The sequence below is a fragment of the Pantherophis guttatus genome, chromosome 7 (assembly GCF_059756535.1).
Source record: "Pantherophis guttatus breed Tessera chromosome 7, ASM5975653v1, whole genome shotgun sequence".
Taxonomy (NCBI): domain Eukaryota; kingdom Metazoa; phylum Chordata; class Lepidosauria; order Squamata; family Colubridae; genus Pantherophis; species Pantherophis guttatus.
Genome location: NC_142069.1, coordinates 69,274,784 through 69,295,405, shown reverse-complemented (window position 1 = coordinate 69,295,405; position 20,622 = coordinate 69,274,784). Strand labels below are relative to the sequence as shown.

At 43.4% G+C, this 20,622-nt stretch overlaps 2 protein-coding genes across 12 annotated transcripts in view; both read left to right on the top strand.

The window, feature by feature from the left end:
• The window catches only part of CADPS2 (calcium dependent secretion activator 2), a 370,960-nt gene that overhangs the window by 98,956 nt on the left and 251,382 nt on the right, over positions 1-20,622 (top strand). The gene's annotated exons all lie outside the window — the stretch shown is intronic.
• Positions 6,970-14,620, top strand: RNF148 (ring finger protein 148). Its single transcript, XM_034431096.3, has one exon. The coding sequence runs from the start codon at positions 13,496-13,498 to the stop codon at positions 14,549-14,551; it is 1,056 nt and encodes a 351-aa protein (XP_034286987.2). The 5' UTR covers positions 6,970-13,495; the 3' UTR covers positions 14,552-14,620.

Below are 20,622 nucleotides of genomic sequence, written 5' to 3'. Positions count from 1 at the left end.
TGCCCTAGCTGAACTTGTTTCTGTTTCAATTAGGCAGGGTATTGCTGAAGGCCTTCAGCAAAGGGCCTCTTCTGAGGCCTCCAGTTATGTGAGTCAGCAGAGTCGTTCTGTGAGGGCCCAGATGGTTGCTGATCCTGTGCAATGTGAAGAAAGGGCGGATTCCCCGGAAAATGCAAGTCAAGGTTCCCTGTCTGAGGGGGAAATTGCCCCTGATCAAGATCTCTCGGAGGATGAAGGCCTTGAACCAGACCAGCCTTCCTTCATTGGTCTCTTCAAGCCTCAATTATTCAGATCCCTTCTATTTAAAGCTCAAAATGTTACTGGCCTGGGAATTTCTTCTACTCCTTCCTCTCAAGGGGCTTCTACACCATCTTCTCAGCATCCCTCTTCATCATTATTATTTCAGGAACCTTCCATTCGTGCAGAGGTCGTTCCAGCTCCCAAGCTGTTTTCTGATGTCGTTCAAAGACAGTGGTCTTCTCCTAGTTCTGGCCCGGTTCCCAATGGTCTAGATAAAAGATTTTATAATATGGCATCTGATTTTGCTAATATTCTTCAAGTTCCTTCTGTAGATGCTCCCGTCGTCGCCCTCTCTTCTGCATCTCCTCTTACTGGTCCGTCAGAGGAATTCCTGCGCCCTGAAGATAAGAAGTTGGAACGCTCCTTGGTCAAGGACCACCAGGCCTCTGCTTGGTCCATTCAGGCCTCCTCGGCCGCTTCCTTTTTTAACAGGGCCTCCATCCTTTGGCTTCGCCAATTACAGGAAAGGCTGCCTCCTTCTGATATGAGATCTCACCAGGACATCAACAAGATCCTAGCTGCTGTTGAGTTCTCTGCTGATGCTACTCTGAATGCGGCAAGGTTTTCAGCTAAGGCTATCGGGGCTTCAGTCACTTCTCGTAGGCTCCTGTGGCTTCGTCAGTGGCAGGCAGATGTTCGGAACAAGTGGAGACTGGCTTCAGCTCCTTTCTCGGGGAACTATCTCTTCGGCCCAGCCTTGGACCCACTCCTCATCGAGACGAAGGATCATCGCAAGATTCTGCCTGCCTTATCGAGAAGATCTGATCCTCGTCAGCAGGGTTCCTTTCGAAGCCATTCCTTTCGCTCCTCTTCCTTCCAGTCCTGGCCTCAGCGGTACCCTCAGCCCAGGGGCGGACAGCAGCAGGATTTCCAGGTCAGGCAGGGGTTCCGTTTCCCTCCCCGCAGACCCTTCAGGGGGGGTAGGGGGCGTCCCTTTCGCAGGTCCCGTTAGTTCTCCTTTTCCTATCTCTGACTCCTTAATTGGAGGTAGGTTAGCATTTTTTGCTGACCAATGGGATTGTTCAGTTTCAGACCCCTGGATTAGACGTACTATTAGGTTTGGGTTGACCCTTGAGTTCTCTTCTGTTCCCCCTGACTTGTTTGTCAGGTGCCCTGTCTCTCATGTCAGGTCCAAGAGGGTTCTGCTAGATGAGGCTATTCAACACCTTTTGGAGATTAGGGCTGTTCAATGTGTTCCCCTAGGGGAAGTTGGCCAGGGATTCTATTCCCGTTTGTTTCTAGTTCCCAAGGCTTCAGGAGGCTGGAGGGCCATATTGGATCTTAAATCCTTGAACCGATATATAGTCTATCGTCAGTTCAAGATGGATTCCCTCCAGACCATTCTCCTTTCGATCCGTCCAGGTGATTTTTTTGTCTTCCATCGATTTGACGGAGGCTTATCTCCATGTGCCCATTTTTCCGGACCATCGGAAATACCTCCGTTTTTGTTATCGGGGTAGGCATTATCAGTATAGAGCCCTTCCCTTTGGCCTTTCCTCAGCTCCTAGGGTCTTTACAAAGATCATGGCTGCCTTATCGGGCCATATGAGATCTTTTCCTGTTAGAGTTTTGTTTTATCTAGATGATTTTCTTATTTTGTCTAGTTCTGAGGTTAGGGGTAATGAGGATATTCAGGTCACCCTTCAGACCCTGCATTCCCATGGTTTTTTGGTTAATCGTTCTAAAAGCAATCTAGTTCCCTCCACGTGCATTCAGCATTTAGGGGCTGTTATTGATTCTGTCAGGTTGCAGGTTTCCCTTTCTCAGGATCGTCAGGACAGCATTGTTGAGCTGGTAGGTCAGGTTAAGGCCTCTCGCTCTTTTTCCCTCCTGGGGCTTTCCCGCTTGCTAGGGAAAATGGTTTCTGCCTTCGGGATCACTCCCTGGTCTCGGTTTCATAGCCGGGAACTTCAATGGTTTTTACTTCCGTTTCAACGGTCTCGCAGGAGCACGTCAGAGGCCAGAGTCCCCTTGACTCCTCAAGTTCTCCGGTCCTTGGCATGGTGGACCTCTCCGGCTCTTGCTCAGGGATGCCTGTTCAGAGTGCCTCAATGCGTGAGCATCACCACGGACGCGAGCCTCTTCGGATGGGGGGCTCACCTGGGGTCTCAGCTGGCCCAAGGCCAGTGGTCGGTCCAGGAGAGGGGACTTCACATCAACATCTTGGAGCTCAGAGCCATCTTCCGAGCTCTTCGCAAGTTCGCTCCTCTCCTTCGAGGTCTGGATGTCTTGATCAGAACAGACAACGTAGCTGCCAAGGCCCACATCAACCGGCAAGGAGGGACCCGCTCCAAGGCTCTCATGAGGGAGGCATCTCGTCTCTTCAGGTGGGCGGAGAGTCACTTGGCATCCATCCACGCCTCTCACATCTCAGGGTCAGCAAATGTTCAGGCGGACGCTCTCAGTCGATCGGTGGTGGACCAGACGGAGTGGAGCCTCGATCCATTTCTGTTCCAGGACATCGTGCATCACTTCGGCCTTCCAGCAGTGGACCTCTTCGCGTCCGAATCCAACCACCAGCTTCCGAGGTTTTACACGAGATTCCTGTCCCGGGAGCCGAAGCTGTGGATGCCTTGATCAGCCCGTGGCCTTGTGGTCTTCTTCTTTATGCTTTCCCACCTCTTCCCCTCATCTCCAGGGTCATCAGGAAGCTGTTGCAGGAACAAGCCGAGCTCATCCTTCTGGCTCCCTTCTGGCCCAGACAACCGTGGTTTGCGGATCTGATGGCTCTCTCTGTTGCTCCCCATTGGCAGATCTCTGTGGCAGGGCCGTCTAGCTCATCCAGACCCTCAGTGGTTCCGGCTGACCGTCTGGAGGTTGAGCGGTTCCTCCTGTCCTCAGCCAGGGTGCCTTCGGAAATAATTTCTATGATCCAGGCCTCCCGTCGAGGATCAACGAACCGTATTTACAATGCCACTTGGATGGCCTTCTCTGCCTGGTGTCGCCGTAAGAAGGTCCTTCCTACTGCTGCTTCCATTCTTGACATCCTGGGCTTCCTTCACGATGGATTCATTTCGGGGCTTTCTCCCATTACCCTCCGGAGGCAAATCTCTGCCATCTCATCTATCCTCACCTGCGGCACCGCTGAGTCGGTGTCCACTCATCCTCTCATCCGTTCATTCCTCAGAGGCGCAACCAATCTATGTCCTCCGGCTGTTCATCGGTTTCCCACCTGGGACCTGAATAAGGTTCTGTTAGCTCTTACTGGTCCTCCTTTTGAACCTCTCCGGGAAGTCTTGCTGAAGTTCTTGTCTTTTAAGGCAGCCTTTCTAGTGGCTATCACCTCGGCTAGAAGGATCTCGGAGTTGGCTGCCCTCTCAGTTCGCCAGGATCTCTGTATTATTCATCCTGATCGAGTAATTTTGAGATTGGATCCAGCTTTTATTCCAAAGATCAATTCAACTTTTCATCGTTCTCAAGAGATCATTCTTCCCAACTTCTGTCCTTTCCCCCGTCATCGCTTGGAGACTGTGTGGCACAAGCTTGATGTTCGTCGGGCTCTCAAGATTTATATCTCCAGGACTTCTTCCTTTCGTCGCTCCGAGGCTCTCTTTGTGTCTTTCCAACCCCAGTCCATGGGGTCAAAGGTTTCTTCTACTACCTTGGGTCGATGGCTCAGGGCTTCCATTTCTTTAGCTTACGAAGCTCAATCGTTGCCAGTGCCTCGTGGTGTTACAGCCCACTCTACCAGGAGCGCGGCTACTTCGGCTGCCTGGTCTACCCAAGCTTCACTCGAGGAGGTCTGCCGAGCCGCTACTTGGACGTCTCCATCTCCATTTTTTTTTTTTTTAATTTGATTTATATGCCGCCCTTCTCCGAAGACTCAGGGCGGCTTACAATGTGCTCAGCAATAGCCTTCATCCTTTTGTATATTTATACAAAGTCAGCTTATTGCCCCCACAAACTGGGTCCTCATTTCACCTACCTTAGAAAGGATGGAAGGCTGAGTCAACCTTGAGCCTTGGCGAGATTCGAACCCTGCAGTAATTGCAGGCAGCTGGTCTTAAGCAGCTTAATAACAGGGTGCCTTAAACCCTAGTACTACCAAGGCTCTTTATTTATCCGGCATTACCGGTTGGATGTTTATGCATCGGCGGAAGCCTCCTTTGGAAGACGTGTGCTGCAGCGGGTATTTTCCCAGGACCAGGAGAGGCGCCGGCCTTCTCCCTCCCAATAGGTACACGGGCTTTGGTATATCCCTTTAGTGACCGGCGTTTCCTCCGTGACTGAGAATGAGCATTGGTCTTACCTGATACGCCACTTCTAGTCACTAGGAAACGCCGGTCACCCCCTCCCAATTGGTCCGGCACCTCTCGTGCTGGCTTTGGGCTGTTGACAGAGGGGGGTGGGTCCTGGGGATTTTTTACCTTTCCTTTATTTTTCTACAGACACGACAGTCTACCTTTCGTCCTCGTCTCAAACTGGATACAGGAAGAGGCGGGGCTTCTTTTGTTGGTGGACTCGGTCCTAGAGCTACTGGCTTGGTTGTAACCCTTTAGTGACCGGTGTTTCCTAGTGACTAGAAGTGGCGTATCAGGTAAGACCAACGCTCAATTTGGGCACCTGGAAAGTTCGGACAATGACCCCCGGCCTTTCTGATGATTTACAAGAGATAGATGATGTACATAAGACAGCTGCCATTGACATGGAGTTGAGCAGACTGCAGATGGACATCATTGCCCTTCAAGAGACAAGACTGTTAGACTCGGAATCTATTAAGGAGAAAAACTTCTCGTTCTTCTGGCAGGAAAAACCATCAAACGAGTCTAGGGAACATGGGGTTGGCTTCGTGGTCAGAAACACCCTACTAGGATCCATTACTCCACCTGCTGCAGGAAATGAAAGAATTCTATCCTTGCAGTTCCATTTATCAGCAGGGCTAGTTACTCTTATTAGCGCATATGCTCCGACATTATCATCTTCAGTAGAATCCAAAGACAAATTCTACAACAATCTGGCTGCTACTATCAAGAAAATCCCTGAGAAAGAACCACTGTTTATCCTTAGCGATTTTAGTGCCAGAGTTAGAGCTGATTATAGTTCTTGGCCCACTTGTTTAGATCAGTTCGGCATCGGAAAGATGAACAAAAATGGCCAACAACTGCTGGAGTTTTGCTGCTACTATGGTCTTTGCGTTATCAATACATACTTTAAAACAAAGCCTCAACAGAGTCTCTTGGAGACATCCAAGATTGGCACCAGCTCGACTTGATTCTTACCAGGCGCTCCAACCTCCCCAATATTACAATTACATGCAGCTATCAGGATGCTGATTGCGATACAGACCACTCCTTGGTGTGCAGCAGAATAAAACTGCAAACAAAGAGATCGCATCACTCGAAGAAGGAAGGAAGACCACGAATTGACATCAGTGAGATCCACAATCAGGGCAAAGTGGAGGAATTTGCACAAGCACTCAAGGAAACTCTCCCAGGCCCAGCTGAAGTAAATGCATCTGAACGATGGGAATATTTCTAGAATGCTGTTTATAACACCACCTTGTCAGTATTTAGTAAGGAGATCAGAAAGACAGCAGATTGGTTTGAAGCCCATTCGGAGGAGTTGACGCCAGCCATCGAGGAAAAAAGGAGAGCTCTAATTGCATATAAAGCCTGTTCCAGTGAGCGCAACCTATAGGTTCTGTGAGCTGCTCGTAGCAAAGTCCAACAGACCGCCAGGAGATGTGCTAACAATTATTGGCTGCAGCTTTGCTCTCGGATCCAGATAGCAGCTGACACAGACAACATCAAGGGGATGTATGATGGCATCAAGCAGGCCTTAGGTCCAACACAGAAGAACTCTGCCTCTCTGAAGTCTGCTACAGGTGAGGTTATCCAGGACCGAGCACAGCAGATGGCACGCTGGGTGCAGCACTACTCTGAGTTATATTCCAGAGAAAATGTGGTAACTGAAGAAGCATTAAATAACATTGAGTGCCTGCCTGTCTTGGAGGAGCTTGACAGTGAACCAACTTTAGAAGAACTAAATGCGGCCCTGGACTCCCTTGCCTCTGGCAAGGCACCCGGGAAAGATAACATTCCTGCCGAAGTTCTGAAGTGCTGCAAAGAGAACATCTCCACTGAACTGCATGAAATCTTTGTTGGAGGGAAGGTGGAGTACCACAGGACATGAAGGATGCAAATATCGTCACACTGTTCAAGAACAAAGTGACAGGTATGACTGTAACAACTACCATGGCATCTTAGTGTTGTAGGGAAGCTGCTTACCCATGTCATACTGAAGAGGTCCCAGGTGCTTGCAGAGAGAGTCTATCCAGAATCACAGTGTGGATTTCGAGCCAACAGGTCCACTACTGACATGGTATTTTCCGTTAGATAGTTGCAGGAGAAATGCAGGGAACAAAGACAGCCACTTTTCGTAGCCTTCATAGATCTTACGAAGGCTTTTGACTTGGTTATCAGGGACGGCCTTTATAAAATACTGCAGTGAGTCTTGGACCCTCTACGCACGGCAGGACATATGCGCTGTCTCCAACGAATTCTTGGCATCACCTGGCAGGACAAGGTTCCAAATAGCGCAGTCGTGGAACATGCTGGAATTTCTAGCAGTATACACTATTGAAACAGCGACGTCTACACTGGCTGGGGCATGTCGTGAGAATGGCTGATGGTCAGATTCCAAAAGATCTCCTGTATAGAGAATTAGTGCAGGGAAAGTGCCTCAGAGGGAGACCACAGCTGCGATATAAGGATATCTGTAAGAGGGATCTAATGGCCCTGGGAATGGACATTAACAACTGGGAAACTTTGACCTCCGATCGTTCAGCTTGGAGGCTAAAGACGCAGCATGGCCTTCTCCAATTCAAAGAGATACTTGTTCAGCAGGCTGAGGCAAAGAGGCAGTCCCGGAACCAGCAAAATCTGGGGGCTGGGCAGGGGACAGAATGTATCTGCCCTCAGTGCGGATGGGATTGCCACTCTCGAATTGTTCTTTTTAGTCACACTAGATGCTGTTTTAGGACCTCTTTCCAGAGCACGTTACCATAGTCTCTTGAGACTGAAGGATGCCAATGAATGGTGAATACATACTTAAGTATCAGACACACCATGACTGGACTTATTAAGAAAGTGTATAAACTATACTTTGGTTGTAAAACTGGTGATCCAGACAAGGCGTGGGCTCCTCACATTTAACAAATTTCTTTCTACAGATTGATAATCTCATTTTCTGTACTGACATTGATGGTTTGTTCAAAGCTTTGGGTTATAAGCATGACCCACTAAAATGGCATCTTTTTTTTGTTTCATTAGTGTTAGGCCTCAAGTCTATCTTGTTAAACAATGTTCATCCTTCAGTACCCATTCGCTATGCTGCACACATGAAAGAAACATACAAAAATATGGAACTGTTGTTGAAGCACACCCAATAGACCAAGTACAACTGGAATATCTGTGGAGATTTAAAGTAGTGTTTCTAATAAAGGAGAATATTTGTAGCTCAGGGTTGAAATGAGGGGTCCTTAGTGCTCTCTGAGCTTGCTTGTTTTCTTGCAAACATTTCATTACCTTAACTAGGTAATATCATCAGTGCTAGTAATTCCATAAACCCCTAATTCCATATACGTTAAATTGCCAGAGTATACAACTGGTAAGATCTGAAAATATTAGAGCTACGCAATTTCTTGCAGAGAAGTCTTCACCATATTTACCAGTACCCAATAACTATTCTTAAAAGTACATCCTGTTATGTGATTTTTGGAGGCTGCAGAAGCCACAGAAGAGCATTGCTTCAAGAATTAAGACCTTGAGCAACCCAGAGCAGTCACAGTTAGGTCACAGGGGCCTATTAACAGAAAGAGAACACGGCCTGAAGATAAATGATGCTCTCCAGATCCTGGGAGTGCTGGGCTGTCGGGGTAATTGCATTAAACTGTGCAAGGAGGCCTTTTTGGGTGGCAGAAGTGGCACTAGGGCTGAAGTCGAGACCCAGGCCTTGGTGCAGCCACCAAATGATGCTGTTCGGGGTGGCTTATATGTGAAGAAAATAGAAAATTCTTTTTCTTTTTTTTGCGGAGGGGGGGGGGATAACAGCCAGGAGAGTCGAGTTAGGCATTTTCCAAATTTTGGACATGCTGATGCCAAAAGGTTCAACATAATGTGCAAGGGGGAAATCCAGCAGGTTCTGACAAGTTCTGGAGAACCAGTAGCGGAAATTTTGAGCCGTTCGGAGAACCGGCAGCAGAAATTTTGAGTAGTTCAGAGAACCAGCAAATACCACCTCTGGCTGGCCCCAGAGTGGGGTGGGAATGGAGATTTTGCAATATCCTTCCCCTGCCATGCCCACCAAGCCATGCCCACCAAGCCACCCCACCCCTACCAAGCCACGCCCACAGAACCAGTAGTAAAAAAAATAGATTTCACCACTGATAGTGTGCCAGGAATTGGCTACTGATATAAATCTATTTTATGCATAGCTCTTGAGAATATTAGCTAAACCATGCTGTTATAATACACACTGTTTGGCAGTAATGAAAATCTAGCACTAGTTAAAGAAATTGGGCTTTTGAATTTTACTGCCCATTTCATCCCTTAAAGCATATCCATACTACAATATTAAAAATTCAGTTTAGCGTTAGTTCCAAAAGGAAATGCTTCCGAATTCTATTTGGGACGAACAATTATGGATAGGAGCTACACAGTTTGGGAAAAGAAATGAGTTTTTCAGAGGGAAGAGGACTAGATTTTGTAGACTGCAGCTAAATTCTGGTTGGTGCATTCACAATACACAATAGACAAAGATTCCAACCCAAACTCTATAGAAAACTCTCGCATCATTTCCAATCTTGCAAAAGTGACATAATTTTTGAAAAATAACATAGGTCATGATTTATTTGGAGATGAAATCTTTTTTTCTTTTCTGGTTATTTCCTTAATTGTAAGAACATATTAATGGAAAGTGTACGTCTATGGGAGTTTCTCTTCCATTTCTATTGTACTAAAGCCATTACCTTCTGCTATATTCATGGTCCAGTGAGACAGTAGTTGGAAGAGTTTTCAAGAGCAACTTCACATTAGTCTCCAAAATGAGTCCTACTACATTGTAGTATTTATTATTTGATAATTCTAGAAGTGAAGCACATATGTTCTTTATATGAATTGTTAAAATGTTATCTTTCCCCAAACTAATGTTAGTAGCTACATTCATTAGCAAACCCAATGGGAACTGAAGATCAACTCATTTGGAAGGCCCAAAATGGACAAAACCTAAGTTAAAACATGTAGCCTGAAAGAACTTAAGAATGCAGAAAAATGTTAAAACTTAATATTTTTAGGTTTGAAATAACTTAGTTGCTATGATTTTTCTTGCCACTGGAAAGTATGTATTTATTTACTAAATTTCTGCATCACCAATCTCACCTAAGTGTATCTGGACAATTTTCAATAATTTGTTATTCTCCCTCATCCCATTTCACAAAAACACTTAATCAGTTAATAAAATGCTGTGGAATTATTGGTAGTTTCTTATTCAGAAAATGAAAAATGAGTTAAAAGAGACATTATCTCTAATAGTGTATCATTTCTGTCTTGAGGGGAAAACTAACTAAGAAATCTATGTAGGCAAAAACAATTCCTAATTATTACAGTATGAATGCATATTAATTTGAAATAACGTATACCACCACAAGTGATTGTCCTGATATAAAACATCAGCACTATGTCAAGAATTTGCAAGATAAATTGAATTCCACATCTTCATCCCTGCATCTGCATATCCTGAGCTGCAAGTAGATATTGTTAAGGGAGAATTTGAACATTTCTCCTTAGGAAGGAAAAATATTGAACCCTGTAAGGAACCCAAAAACTTGTGCTTAGAAAAATGCTTTGCCAACTTCTGCCTGGTTTGAAATTAACAACTTGCTTTTGCTAAAAATGGAAAGATTGTCTGTGAAACTCTTACTGTATACAAGTACTATATAAAACTCTTCCTGTTATAAAGTTCAAGGGTAAAACATATGCTGCTATCCATTCTTCCATCAATTTTTAATTTCCCTCATTTATGTTTTGAGTCCCTGCCTATTTAAAACCTGAACATCATATTAAGTTGTTCTTTTCTATCTTTTAAAAAATATTATGTATTGGGATATTTTGAGAAATGTCAGCTATCAATGTTCTGAATTAGCAGGAAAGACAGTCTCAGTAAGTATCATGGCAGTTCCCAGATTTGAACAAAGTCCACCAAGCCAACTCTAAACTTCTGTCATTTTGTAAAAAGAAAAAAAGAAAAAGAAAAAGAAAAAAGCCTCTCAATTTCTGTTTAGTAAATGTAGTGTGTTCATGAAAACAAAGCAGTTGGCAGAAATCGCTGCTGCTATATATGAAATACGTATGTATAGAAATAAGCATCCTCTTTTCAGACATGAAAATAATAATTATGTGAGATATTCAATTTCTAACCAAAGAATAATTCCTGTCTTCTTAGTTTATATATACATACAAACACACACACATACATAATATTTTCATATTTGCAACTGCTTGCAAAGAGGTGCTTCAGAAGATATGGGAGCATATGAAGGAGCTTTTTCAGAAAATAGTTAAAGCAGCCACATCTTTTTACAGCCTCAAGGCTGCTTCAGAAGAGCATCCAGCTGTTTCAGCATGGCTGTACGTCTTGCTTGTGTTGTTCGGTTCTTTCCAGCAAAGCAAAAGGGCATTGTGCATGCCTATGTTTCCAAAGATGGTAGGGAGTGGTTTCCAAGCAGCTACTGAGAATGAAAAAAATGCAGACTTTAAATATTTTAAGAAAGTCATGGCTGTCAAACTCCTGGCCTGTGGCCCAGATACGTCATGCGCTGGCCACACCCATGCCCGCTTTAGCAAAGGGGGAAAAAGTCCCGATACATCATATGATGCCGCCATGAGATGTGAGTTTAACACTCCTGGAATAGGTATTTGTACACACCTCTGGGCATTGGAGTCTCCGGGTGCTCCTCAAGGGGAGCCCCATGTAGAGAGCATTGCAGTAGTCCAGGTGGCAAGTGACGAGTGCCTGAGTGACTGTGTGTAAGGAGTCCTGATTCAGAAAGGGATGCAACTGGCGAATCAGGCGGACCTGATAAAAAGCCTCCCTGGCCACGGCTGTCATATACTCTTCTAAAGACAGCCGTGCATCCAGGAGGACGCACAAGTTGCGAGCCCTATTCGTGGGAGCCAATAACTCTCCCCCAATAGCCAGCGATGGCACCAGCTGGCTATATCGGGACGCCGGAAGCCACAGCCACTCGGTCTTGGAAGGGTTGAGTCAAAGCCTGTTACTCCCCATCCAGATCCGCATGGCCTCCAGGCACCGGGACATCACTTCAAGGGCATCGTTGGGATGGCCTGGGGTGGAGATGTACAGCTGAGTGTCATCAGCGTACTGATGGAACTCCACCCCAAAGCCACGGATGATCTCACCCAGCGGCTTCACATAAATGTTGAACAGAAGGGGCGAGAGGACCGACCCCTGAGGCACCCCACAAACAAGGCTCCTCGGGGTCGACCTCTGCCCCCCTGCCAACACCGACTGAGACCGGTCGGAGAGATAGGAGGAGAACCACCGCAGGACGGTGCCCCCCACTCCCAACCCCTCCAACCGGCGCAGCAGGATACCATGGTCGATGGTATCAAAAGCCGCTGAGAGATCTAACAGGACCAGGATAGAGGAGCAACCCCTATCCCGAGCCCTCCAGAGATCATCCACCAACGTGACCAATGCCATTTCCGTGCTGTGCCCAGGCCTGAAGCCGGACTGGAGCGGATCCAGATAGACAGCTTCATCCAGGTACCCAGGAAGCTGTCGCGCCACCACACTCTCAACAACCTTCGCCAAGAAGGGAAGGTTGGAGACCCGACGATAGTTAGCCGAAACAGCCGGATCCAGAGCAGGCTTCTTGAGGAGGGGCCTCACTACTGCCTCTTTCAAGGCGGATGGCAAGACACCCTCACTCAAGGAAGCGTTGATAATCCCCTGGAGCCAGCCTCGTGTAACCTCCCGGGAAGCCAGCACCAACCAGGAGGGACACAGGTCCAATAAACATGTGGTCACGTTCAGCCGCCTGAGTATCCTGTCCACGTCCTCGGGAGCAACAGGATCGAACTCCTCCCAAATGACAGTCTCAAGACCGGCACCCATCATCCCGTCTGTACCTACCCAGTCAGAGACTAAGCCTTCCCGAATCTGAGTGATTTTATCGTGCAGATACTGAACAAAATCCTCAGCACGACCCTGCAAGGGATCCTCCCGCGCTCCCAGATGGAGGAGGGAGCGGGTCACCCTAAACAGGGCGGCCGGGCGATTATCTGCCGATGCGATAAGAGCAGGAAAATAGTTACATTTTGCCGCTTTTATCGCCACTAGGTAAGTTTTAATATGAGATCTTACCAGTGTTCGGTCGGGTTCGGAGCGACTAGATCTCCAACTGCTCTCTAGGCATCTTTTCTGGCGCTTCATCTCCCTCAGCTCCTCGGAGAACCAAGGAGCCAAGTAGACTTGGCGACAGGTCAGAGGCCGCACAGGCACGACTCGGTCCAAAGCATCAGCAGCTGCCCTATCCCAGGCGGCCACCAGCTCCTCAGCCGAGCCATGAGTCAGAGCCTCAGGAAATGGTCCAAGCTCCATCTGGAACCTATCAGGATCCATCAGGCGCCTGGAGCGGAACCATCTGGTCTGTTCTGCCTCCCTGCGGCGGGGTGTGGCGGTTAGAAAGTCAAGCCTAAGAAGGGAATGATCAAGGGCTCAGTCACTAACTCCCCTATCTCAAGATCATTCATCCACTGTCCAGTGACAAAAATCAAGTCCAGAGTGTGTCCTCCCGTGTGAGTGGGTCCATGAATTGTTTACCTTGTAGTTTGTGAAAATGGTGTTTATATCAAAAAGTTTATTTGTTTTTAAACAGTGTAATTTTATATAAGATAAAGCACAAGAGTCCTGCTTGGCAAAGTGTTAATGATGTCACAATTTCATTACTTAACAATAAATGACTTCATTGGAGGGAGAGAGAAAAAATCTCTCACTGTCTGTAAGAAATCTTTATCTAAGCAACATACTTGCAGACAGACCCTTCAGCATTTTTCTCCAGAATTTTTGAGATGGGTTTTTGGTATGTTGCTGGAAATATCATTCAGTCCTGATGTGCTGATGATTTTTGTTGTCTTTGAGTTGTTGACTCTGGAACTGCTTAACAGATGTCAGCATGAACTTATTTGGGGCTGCTGCTACTGAAAGAAAAAGGGTAAAACCATTGTGCTTTCTATACCTTGGCATCTGCCTTGGGCTTCACCTGCAGAGTTCACATGCTGACAGCTTTTGGATTGCCAATATTAACATATCATTTCAAGTTGGGAATCGGACTGTATGGGAGATTGCAGAAAATGGAGTGTTTGCCAAAGCCTCGCCCTTGAAGAAGGTGTCCGGCATCGTAATAGCTGCAGAGGAGCCCCATCAAAATGCTTGTAGTTCTGTAACAAATTTTAAATCAGGAAATGCAGGATGCTGGATAGCACTCATCATAAGAGGGCATTGTTCATTTACAAAAAAAATAAGTGTGGCTGAAGAAAAGGGAGCAATTGGTGTGATCATCTATAATTATCCTGGTACGGGTAACAATGTGTTTCCCATGCTTAACTTTGGGAAGGAAGGCCCTGTGGCTGTTATGATTGGCAATCTGAAAGGCACGGACCTTCTGCATCTAATTCAGAATGGCATCCAAGTGATGGCAACCATTGATGTTGGAAAGCACTGTAACCCATGGTTAACCCGTTATATGGGCACCATTTTTATTCTTTCCTCTGTAGCTGTGGCATATTGCACCTTTTATTGTGCTGGAAAGCTACGGAGAACAAGGAATTTGATACAGAGATGCCAGCAGGAGCTTGATATTACTAAAGCCATCAATCGTCTTGAGCTTCGTACATTGAAAGAGGATGACAAAGAAGTTGGATCAAATGGAGACAACTGTGCAGTATGTTTAGAAATGTACAAGCCTAAAGATATAGCCCGTATTTTACGTTGTGGGCATCTTTTCCACAAAATCTGTGTGGATCCTTGGCTTTTAAAGCACCAAACATGTCCTGTGTGTAAATGGAACATGCTTGGAAATGTGGAAAGGATTACAGCTACAGTAGAACCATTCGGTATTCAGCTATCGAATGAAGCATCTTCTGCTATCAATTCTCCTAATGAAGCCATCTGTCCAGAAGTACCTGCAGGAATTCATAAAGGCTCAAAAACTCAATCTGGGAACAAATGATTATTTTCGATCTTGATCATCTTGTTAAAGATTGAGCTTAAGGTGTGTGAAATAAAACATTACCTTTGATTCTGTTTAGCTTGTTTGCTTTATGACAATATTAAGAACATCCAATGTGATTTTGGAAATTGGAGTTTGATATTTTCAGTTTTGGCTTTTGAAGAACTCCAGCTACAATTGTTAAATTCCTAACAATTTAGAATGGCTTTTATATTGTTTTAGGATGATAATTTACAGGTACTCCTTCACTTACAAGCACAATTGAGCCCAAAATTTCCATTGTTAAGCAATGACCATTTTTGCTTCAGTTGTTAATCAAATCCCTACAGTTGTTATGTGAAACATGTAATCTTTAAACGGATCTGGCATTGACTTTGTTGGAAACCGGCTGGAAAGGTTACATATGGTGATCACAAGACCCTGGAACAGTGCAACTGTCATAAATATATGCCAGTTGACAAGTGCCTGAATTTTGATCATGTGACCATGAGGATGCTACAACAGTCGTAAGTGTTCAAACTGGTCATAAGTCACATTTTTCATTGCTGTTGTAACTTTAAACAGTCACTAAACAAATGGTTGTAAATTGAGGATTACAATAGTCATTTTTGGAATTCCATCTAAAACAGATGGTGAAAATGAGAAAAATTAACTACTGTTTTTAATTTATTTTTATTTATTTATTTTATTTATTAATTTATTTTAATTTATGTTAATGTTTTGCTAATTTAAAAATGTATTTAAATATATATATATATTTATTTTGAATAAAATGTAATTACTATATTCAAGAAAATGTATAGTCTATTGGTTGCCTTTATTCTTATACACATGTTAGCCCAAGAGGCTTGCATTCAGTAGCAATTTTAAAAGTTAGATCTCCATATGCAATTATGCATTGTTTAAGAACAGGAACCATGTACTTTATGGTGGTTGTTCAATTTCCTACTACAAATATCCAATTTCTTTGTTGAGAGTGAGAAGGCAGGATGTTGCTGACCTGAAAATATACTAAATCACCAGTATAATGTAAATGTTATCTGTATGACAACTGTGATGGAAATTTCACCCAATAAGACCAATAGCTGAAGAGAAACCAATATTTTTTTTTACTTTACTTTACAAAGGAAGCATGTTCTAATGAATCACTGGTCTCTTACATACACAAAGAAACAAAAGAGCAAGAACTAAGGTTATATAGATCTTATATAGGGGAATGCTCAAAGGCAAATTGGCACTATCTAATCCTATTAGAAGCTAGAAATTGCAATGGAGACAGAAACAAAATGACACCAAGGAGACAGCTATATCAACTAAAAGTAGAGAAGACACCCTAACTCCCTCTTTTGAAAATGCAGAATTTCTACAGTACTTTGATATTCAAAGGTACCAAATTGCCATTGTTCAAATAAACTGACCCTGTGTACTTTGGGGGGAAAGAGTGTTGATACCAATACAGATAATCATCATCCTGCCTTGAGCAAGTAGTTCAGAAACCTCAACCATGAGAATGATATTTATTAGGCATAGCTGCTTCTGGAATGTTGTTTTCATTAAAAGATAATTATCAACTCTGAGCTCAGAATCTACATGGCATTTTGCTTATATAGTTATATTTCAAAGCTTCCTCTTCTGCCATGCTAAATGACAATGGAATAGAATTTTTTTAGGGATACATTTGTATAGTACTGGACATAATACATTGAAGCACTAATTGAGCTTCTGACAGTTTGATGGCAAAAAAAGGGGGGGGGACTAAAGAATAATGAAGGTACAGTCCTCCTTAATAGACTTACACAAATTAGAACATACCTGTGATTGAATGAAGCAACCAGGCATTTCATTGGATATAACATACCACATGCCTTATGAAGTCAGACCAGTGTGACTGTGACGTAATGGGACAAGACTTCAAACATAATGGGGATTTGAAAGAAAGGCCTATGAAGAAATTTCTAGGTCTATGAAGCCACAGAGGGTCTCAAAGCAGATTCAAAGAGCTTCATGTCTAAGCTGTCCTTCAAAAATGCTACTAAATGTTCATATACCTTTTTACAACTCAAACAAAGATAAGAAGTTCCTGACCACTGAAAAGGAAATAAAAAGCTGCTGAAAACTAAACTGGATAGTTAAGAACTGTTTTAACAGTATTCTGGCACTCTGAAGTTCATGATCTTTTGGAAAGCAGCCCAACAAATTATCTTCTCTTGAGTTTACTGGTGGTGTTATAATTTGAGAGCTAGGTTTCTCACTTAGTTTAACTAATAGAGGAAAACACAGGTCACCATTTCTGTTCAGTGGCAGAGGCACCCGAAATATACTAAGGTATTTTGTTAACTTTTCCCTTTGCTAACTTCTTTCAACTGGATATCATGACCAGTATAATCTGACAGCCAATGTTTGGATATATGTCTAAGCAAAACATTTAACATCAAAATAAACACATGCAGAGTGTCAGTGTGTCAAAACCTCTATGTAACACTAACCTTGACTTAAAACTCAAATGCAAGTAACCTGTTTGTTAACTATCCCAAAGGTGCTTTTTCAGGAAGCCTAGGGATGAGAAGTGAAATGTCTTCATGCAAAACCAAGAAAGTCCAATTGCCATTTGAAAAAGCACATTTGGGATAACCATGACCTGGATGACTGAGAATCTCCACATAAACATTTAGCTATTTGCTAACTACAACAAAGATTGTAAATATACTTTTATCAAGAACAACACAAAGTCACAAATTGGAAAATCAACATTTAAAATAGTTTGGATAATATTTGTGAGACAATTGGGGAGAAGTAGTGGGTCTACACTGCCTACCCTTGTGAGACAGAATATACTCTGCCATAACTTTGTTGTATATTTCGAAGATTGGTATGCTGCCACCATTCATTTTTCTATGTAATAAAGTAGACAAGTTTGATAATCCTAAAAATTGATTAATTTTGAAGGGGCCGTCAGAATCCATGTCAACCTTGCTACCTCTGCTGTGATTTGACAGTTAATCATTTTTTTTTCTGCGTGTTTAGAGATAAAAAGTACATTTCCTGATTTTTTTTCCCTGTTTAAAAAGTAAGCAATAATGTACATGTTGCAGGTTCATGGGTAATGTGAGGCTTGGAGAAGAACAAGACATAACTATTTTGTAAATGTTGTCCAGAGCAGTAGTGTGAAAAATAGGATGCAAGGGCAGGTAGTCCTCAATTTATGACTGGTTACTTAGCAACCGTTTGAAGTTCTAAGGTACTTAGAGGGTACTTGCAACACAGATTCAAAGTTCTGATGGTTTCTTCTTCCATGGTCATGTGAACAAGCTTCGGGCACTCAGCAGCCAGGATGCATTTATGGCCATTTGCAGTGTCCAATGGTCATGTGATTGTATTTTATGACAGTTTTGCCGAAAACAAGCATATACTTCAAATTTTCAGAAAAAACATGCCCATAACAAGCCCTTGGTCTGCTTAACCACCATAACATTCACTTAACAATTGTGGTGGTTTGCTCAATGACTGCTGCAAAAAAGGTGGTAAAATCAGGTTGGTCACATGACAGACTTGCTTTATGACCATCATGAGTTACATCCATGATGGGCAGGTTCCATTACAATCATAACTTGAGGACCATTTGTAGTCCATTGTAAAAGAGCTTGAGAAAGGACCAAAATCCCCATACTGCAGGTGGAGATCCAAACTCCCACATCAGATCTCAAGGCTTCCTGGAAAGCCAAAATTTAATCCTTTGTAGAAGTGTTCCTTTCTCATACTATGATTTCTTGTGTTTGCGATAAAGTTATTTATCTATCCAAGCCTTGTCCTTGAAATATATGCAAGGTTCATAAGGGTGGGTGTACATTTCTCCAGGTTAGGCAAAATGATTATTACCATCTTCTACAGTATTCCCAGAAGTGTGTATCTAAAAGTACCAGGTCTTGTTTAAGATAGAATAATTTGTTCTGTTACTTATTACTAAAAGCATATTAGATTTGTCAGATGTAAATGCCTTATTCCCTAATGTGTAAATAATGTATATATGGGATATCGGGGGTTAACTTATTCTTTGTTTCCTAATGTATTCATAATTCACCACTCCCATCCTTGACTCCGCCCTTTGTATATATAAGGAGCCACCCTCACCATTTTCCTCACTTCTATCTATGAATATTCAGTGAATATAGAATGCCTGTTATGATTAAAGAGAAATATATATATAACTCTAATCTTTATTATCTTTATTGAGTCTGATCCTAAAAACATTGCAACAAGCTGGTAGCAGAGGATGGTTAATTGACTCAATAAATACTTAAAAATGTCTAAGAAAGATAGGCCCAACACCAGGGCCTACAGCAAAGAAATAGAAACTGAACAAGAAATAATCAACGAATCCACAAACGCGATTTCGAGAGAATCCGAAGAGTACACCACAGAAGAAGAAGAACTAATAAATGAAAATAATGACCAGGAGGAAATCGAAATAGAAAATAACGAACTCAGGTCAGAAATATTGAAGCTATTAAAAAGCCAGAAGAATGATGAAAGTCTCATCGCGAATCTCCAAGAAATGCTGAAAAACAGCGGAGCAGCGAGAGAGAAAAACATCGTCAAGGAGAAACCCAAAGACCAAAAAACTGTGAGTGATATGACTACAGAGAAAGTCATTATGAAAAAGAAAAGATGTGATACCGCGCGAAATTTTGAATGGCAGCCATCTTGGTTTCAACGAGCCTCCAAAGGGAGCGAAGCAGAGCCAATCAAAATGTTCAGTTCAAAATTTCTGGCGCGAAAAATGTTATCAGACAACGAAAGTGAAAAGGAAGATTCGAATTCTCCAGAAGAACCCGAATCAGAAAGCGAAGACGATTTAACCAAATCCCAAATAAAATCAGCAATGAAGACGCTTTTTGCTGCATTTGGGCCAAAATTAAAAATTTCCAAAGCGCCAACGAAGAAGCAAGAGAACAAGCCGATACCTCAAGACCTACACGCTCCCATCCTGACTTCGAGAGCGACGACGCCCGAGCCCAGAGAGCCATGCCGATTCCGCCCCACGCCGCAGACCGGATCAAATACCAACGCACACAAGAGAAAGAGAAGAACAGTCGCCGCCATCAGAACTCCTAAAACCGAGCCAGAGACCGACTCGTCTGAAGAGGAGCGGAGCGGGCGAGCTGAAATGGAGAGAACCTTCCGCGACGATGCCCAAGAAGAAATGAGCAACGCGCATGTGCGAAACCACGTAGACGGTCCGGAAAGACTTGAACTGGCCAGAGAACCGCGCAGACTCGTTGCGAGCATCCCCATGCCGTTTTGCAATTTCCTGCACTTGCGAGATCACGGACTACCTCAGGTTGTAAGTAATGGACAAAATAATGTGGGAAACTTACCCAGTGACTTCCCAAAACTTAGAGTTGATGGCATTAATTTGCAAGAGTGGTATCAACAGCTCCAGGTTGTCTTTATGAAAGAAAATTTACTATTCTTTATCACTAGTCCTCCAAGAAGACCTTGGACTTTAAAAATAGATTGTTTACACCATAGAGCATTCTTCTTAATAATATCTAGCGTATCTCCTGCAATGTATCATAGTATCAAACCAAACCTAACTGTTTCAGAAATAATTCAATGCATGTTTAATCTGTTTCACAGCGACAGTGTAGCTACCACTACAAGAATGTCTAAGGATTTCTTTTCTTCCAGAGTAAAACCAGGGGTTTCCATAAGTGAGCATTTGATATCTCTAAACAAAATAAGAGCTGAGCTGCATCTGAGGGGGGAAGTGATTTCAGATCAAACAATGAAAAGTGTTATTATCAATTCACTTGATTCATCATGGGATAATTTTATGTCACACTTAGACACCATCAATCTAGGATATTTATCCATAGAGAGTCTATCTAACAAATTGATAGCAGAAGACAATTCAAGAAAAAATCGTTCTAGCAATCACACAGAACACAAATCTTTTAGGAAGGTAGCTTTCCAAGAAAAATACAACGAAGCTTTTAAATGCCATAATTGTGGGTCCAGGGAACACAATAGAAGAGACTGTCCCAAAATATCAAAGGAGAGACATAGGCCAG

What these genes read in the sequence shown, in the direction of transcription:
- RNF148 (XM_034431096.3), top strand. Translation starts at nt 13,496, where the DNA reads ATGAACTTATTTGGGGCTGCTGCTACTGAAAGAAAAAGGGTAAAACCA.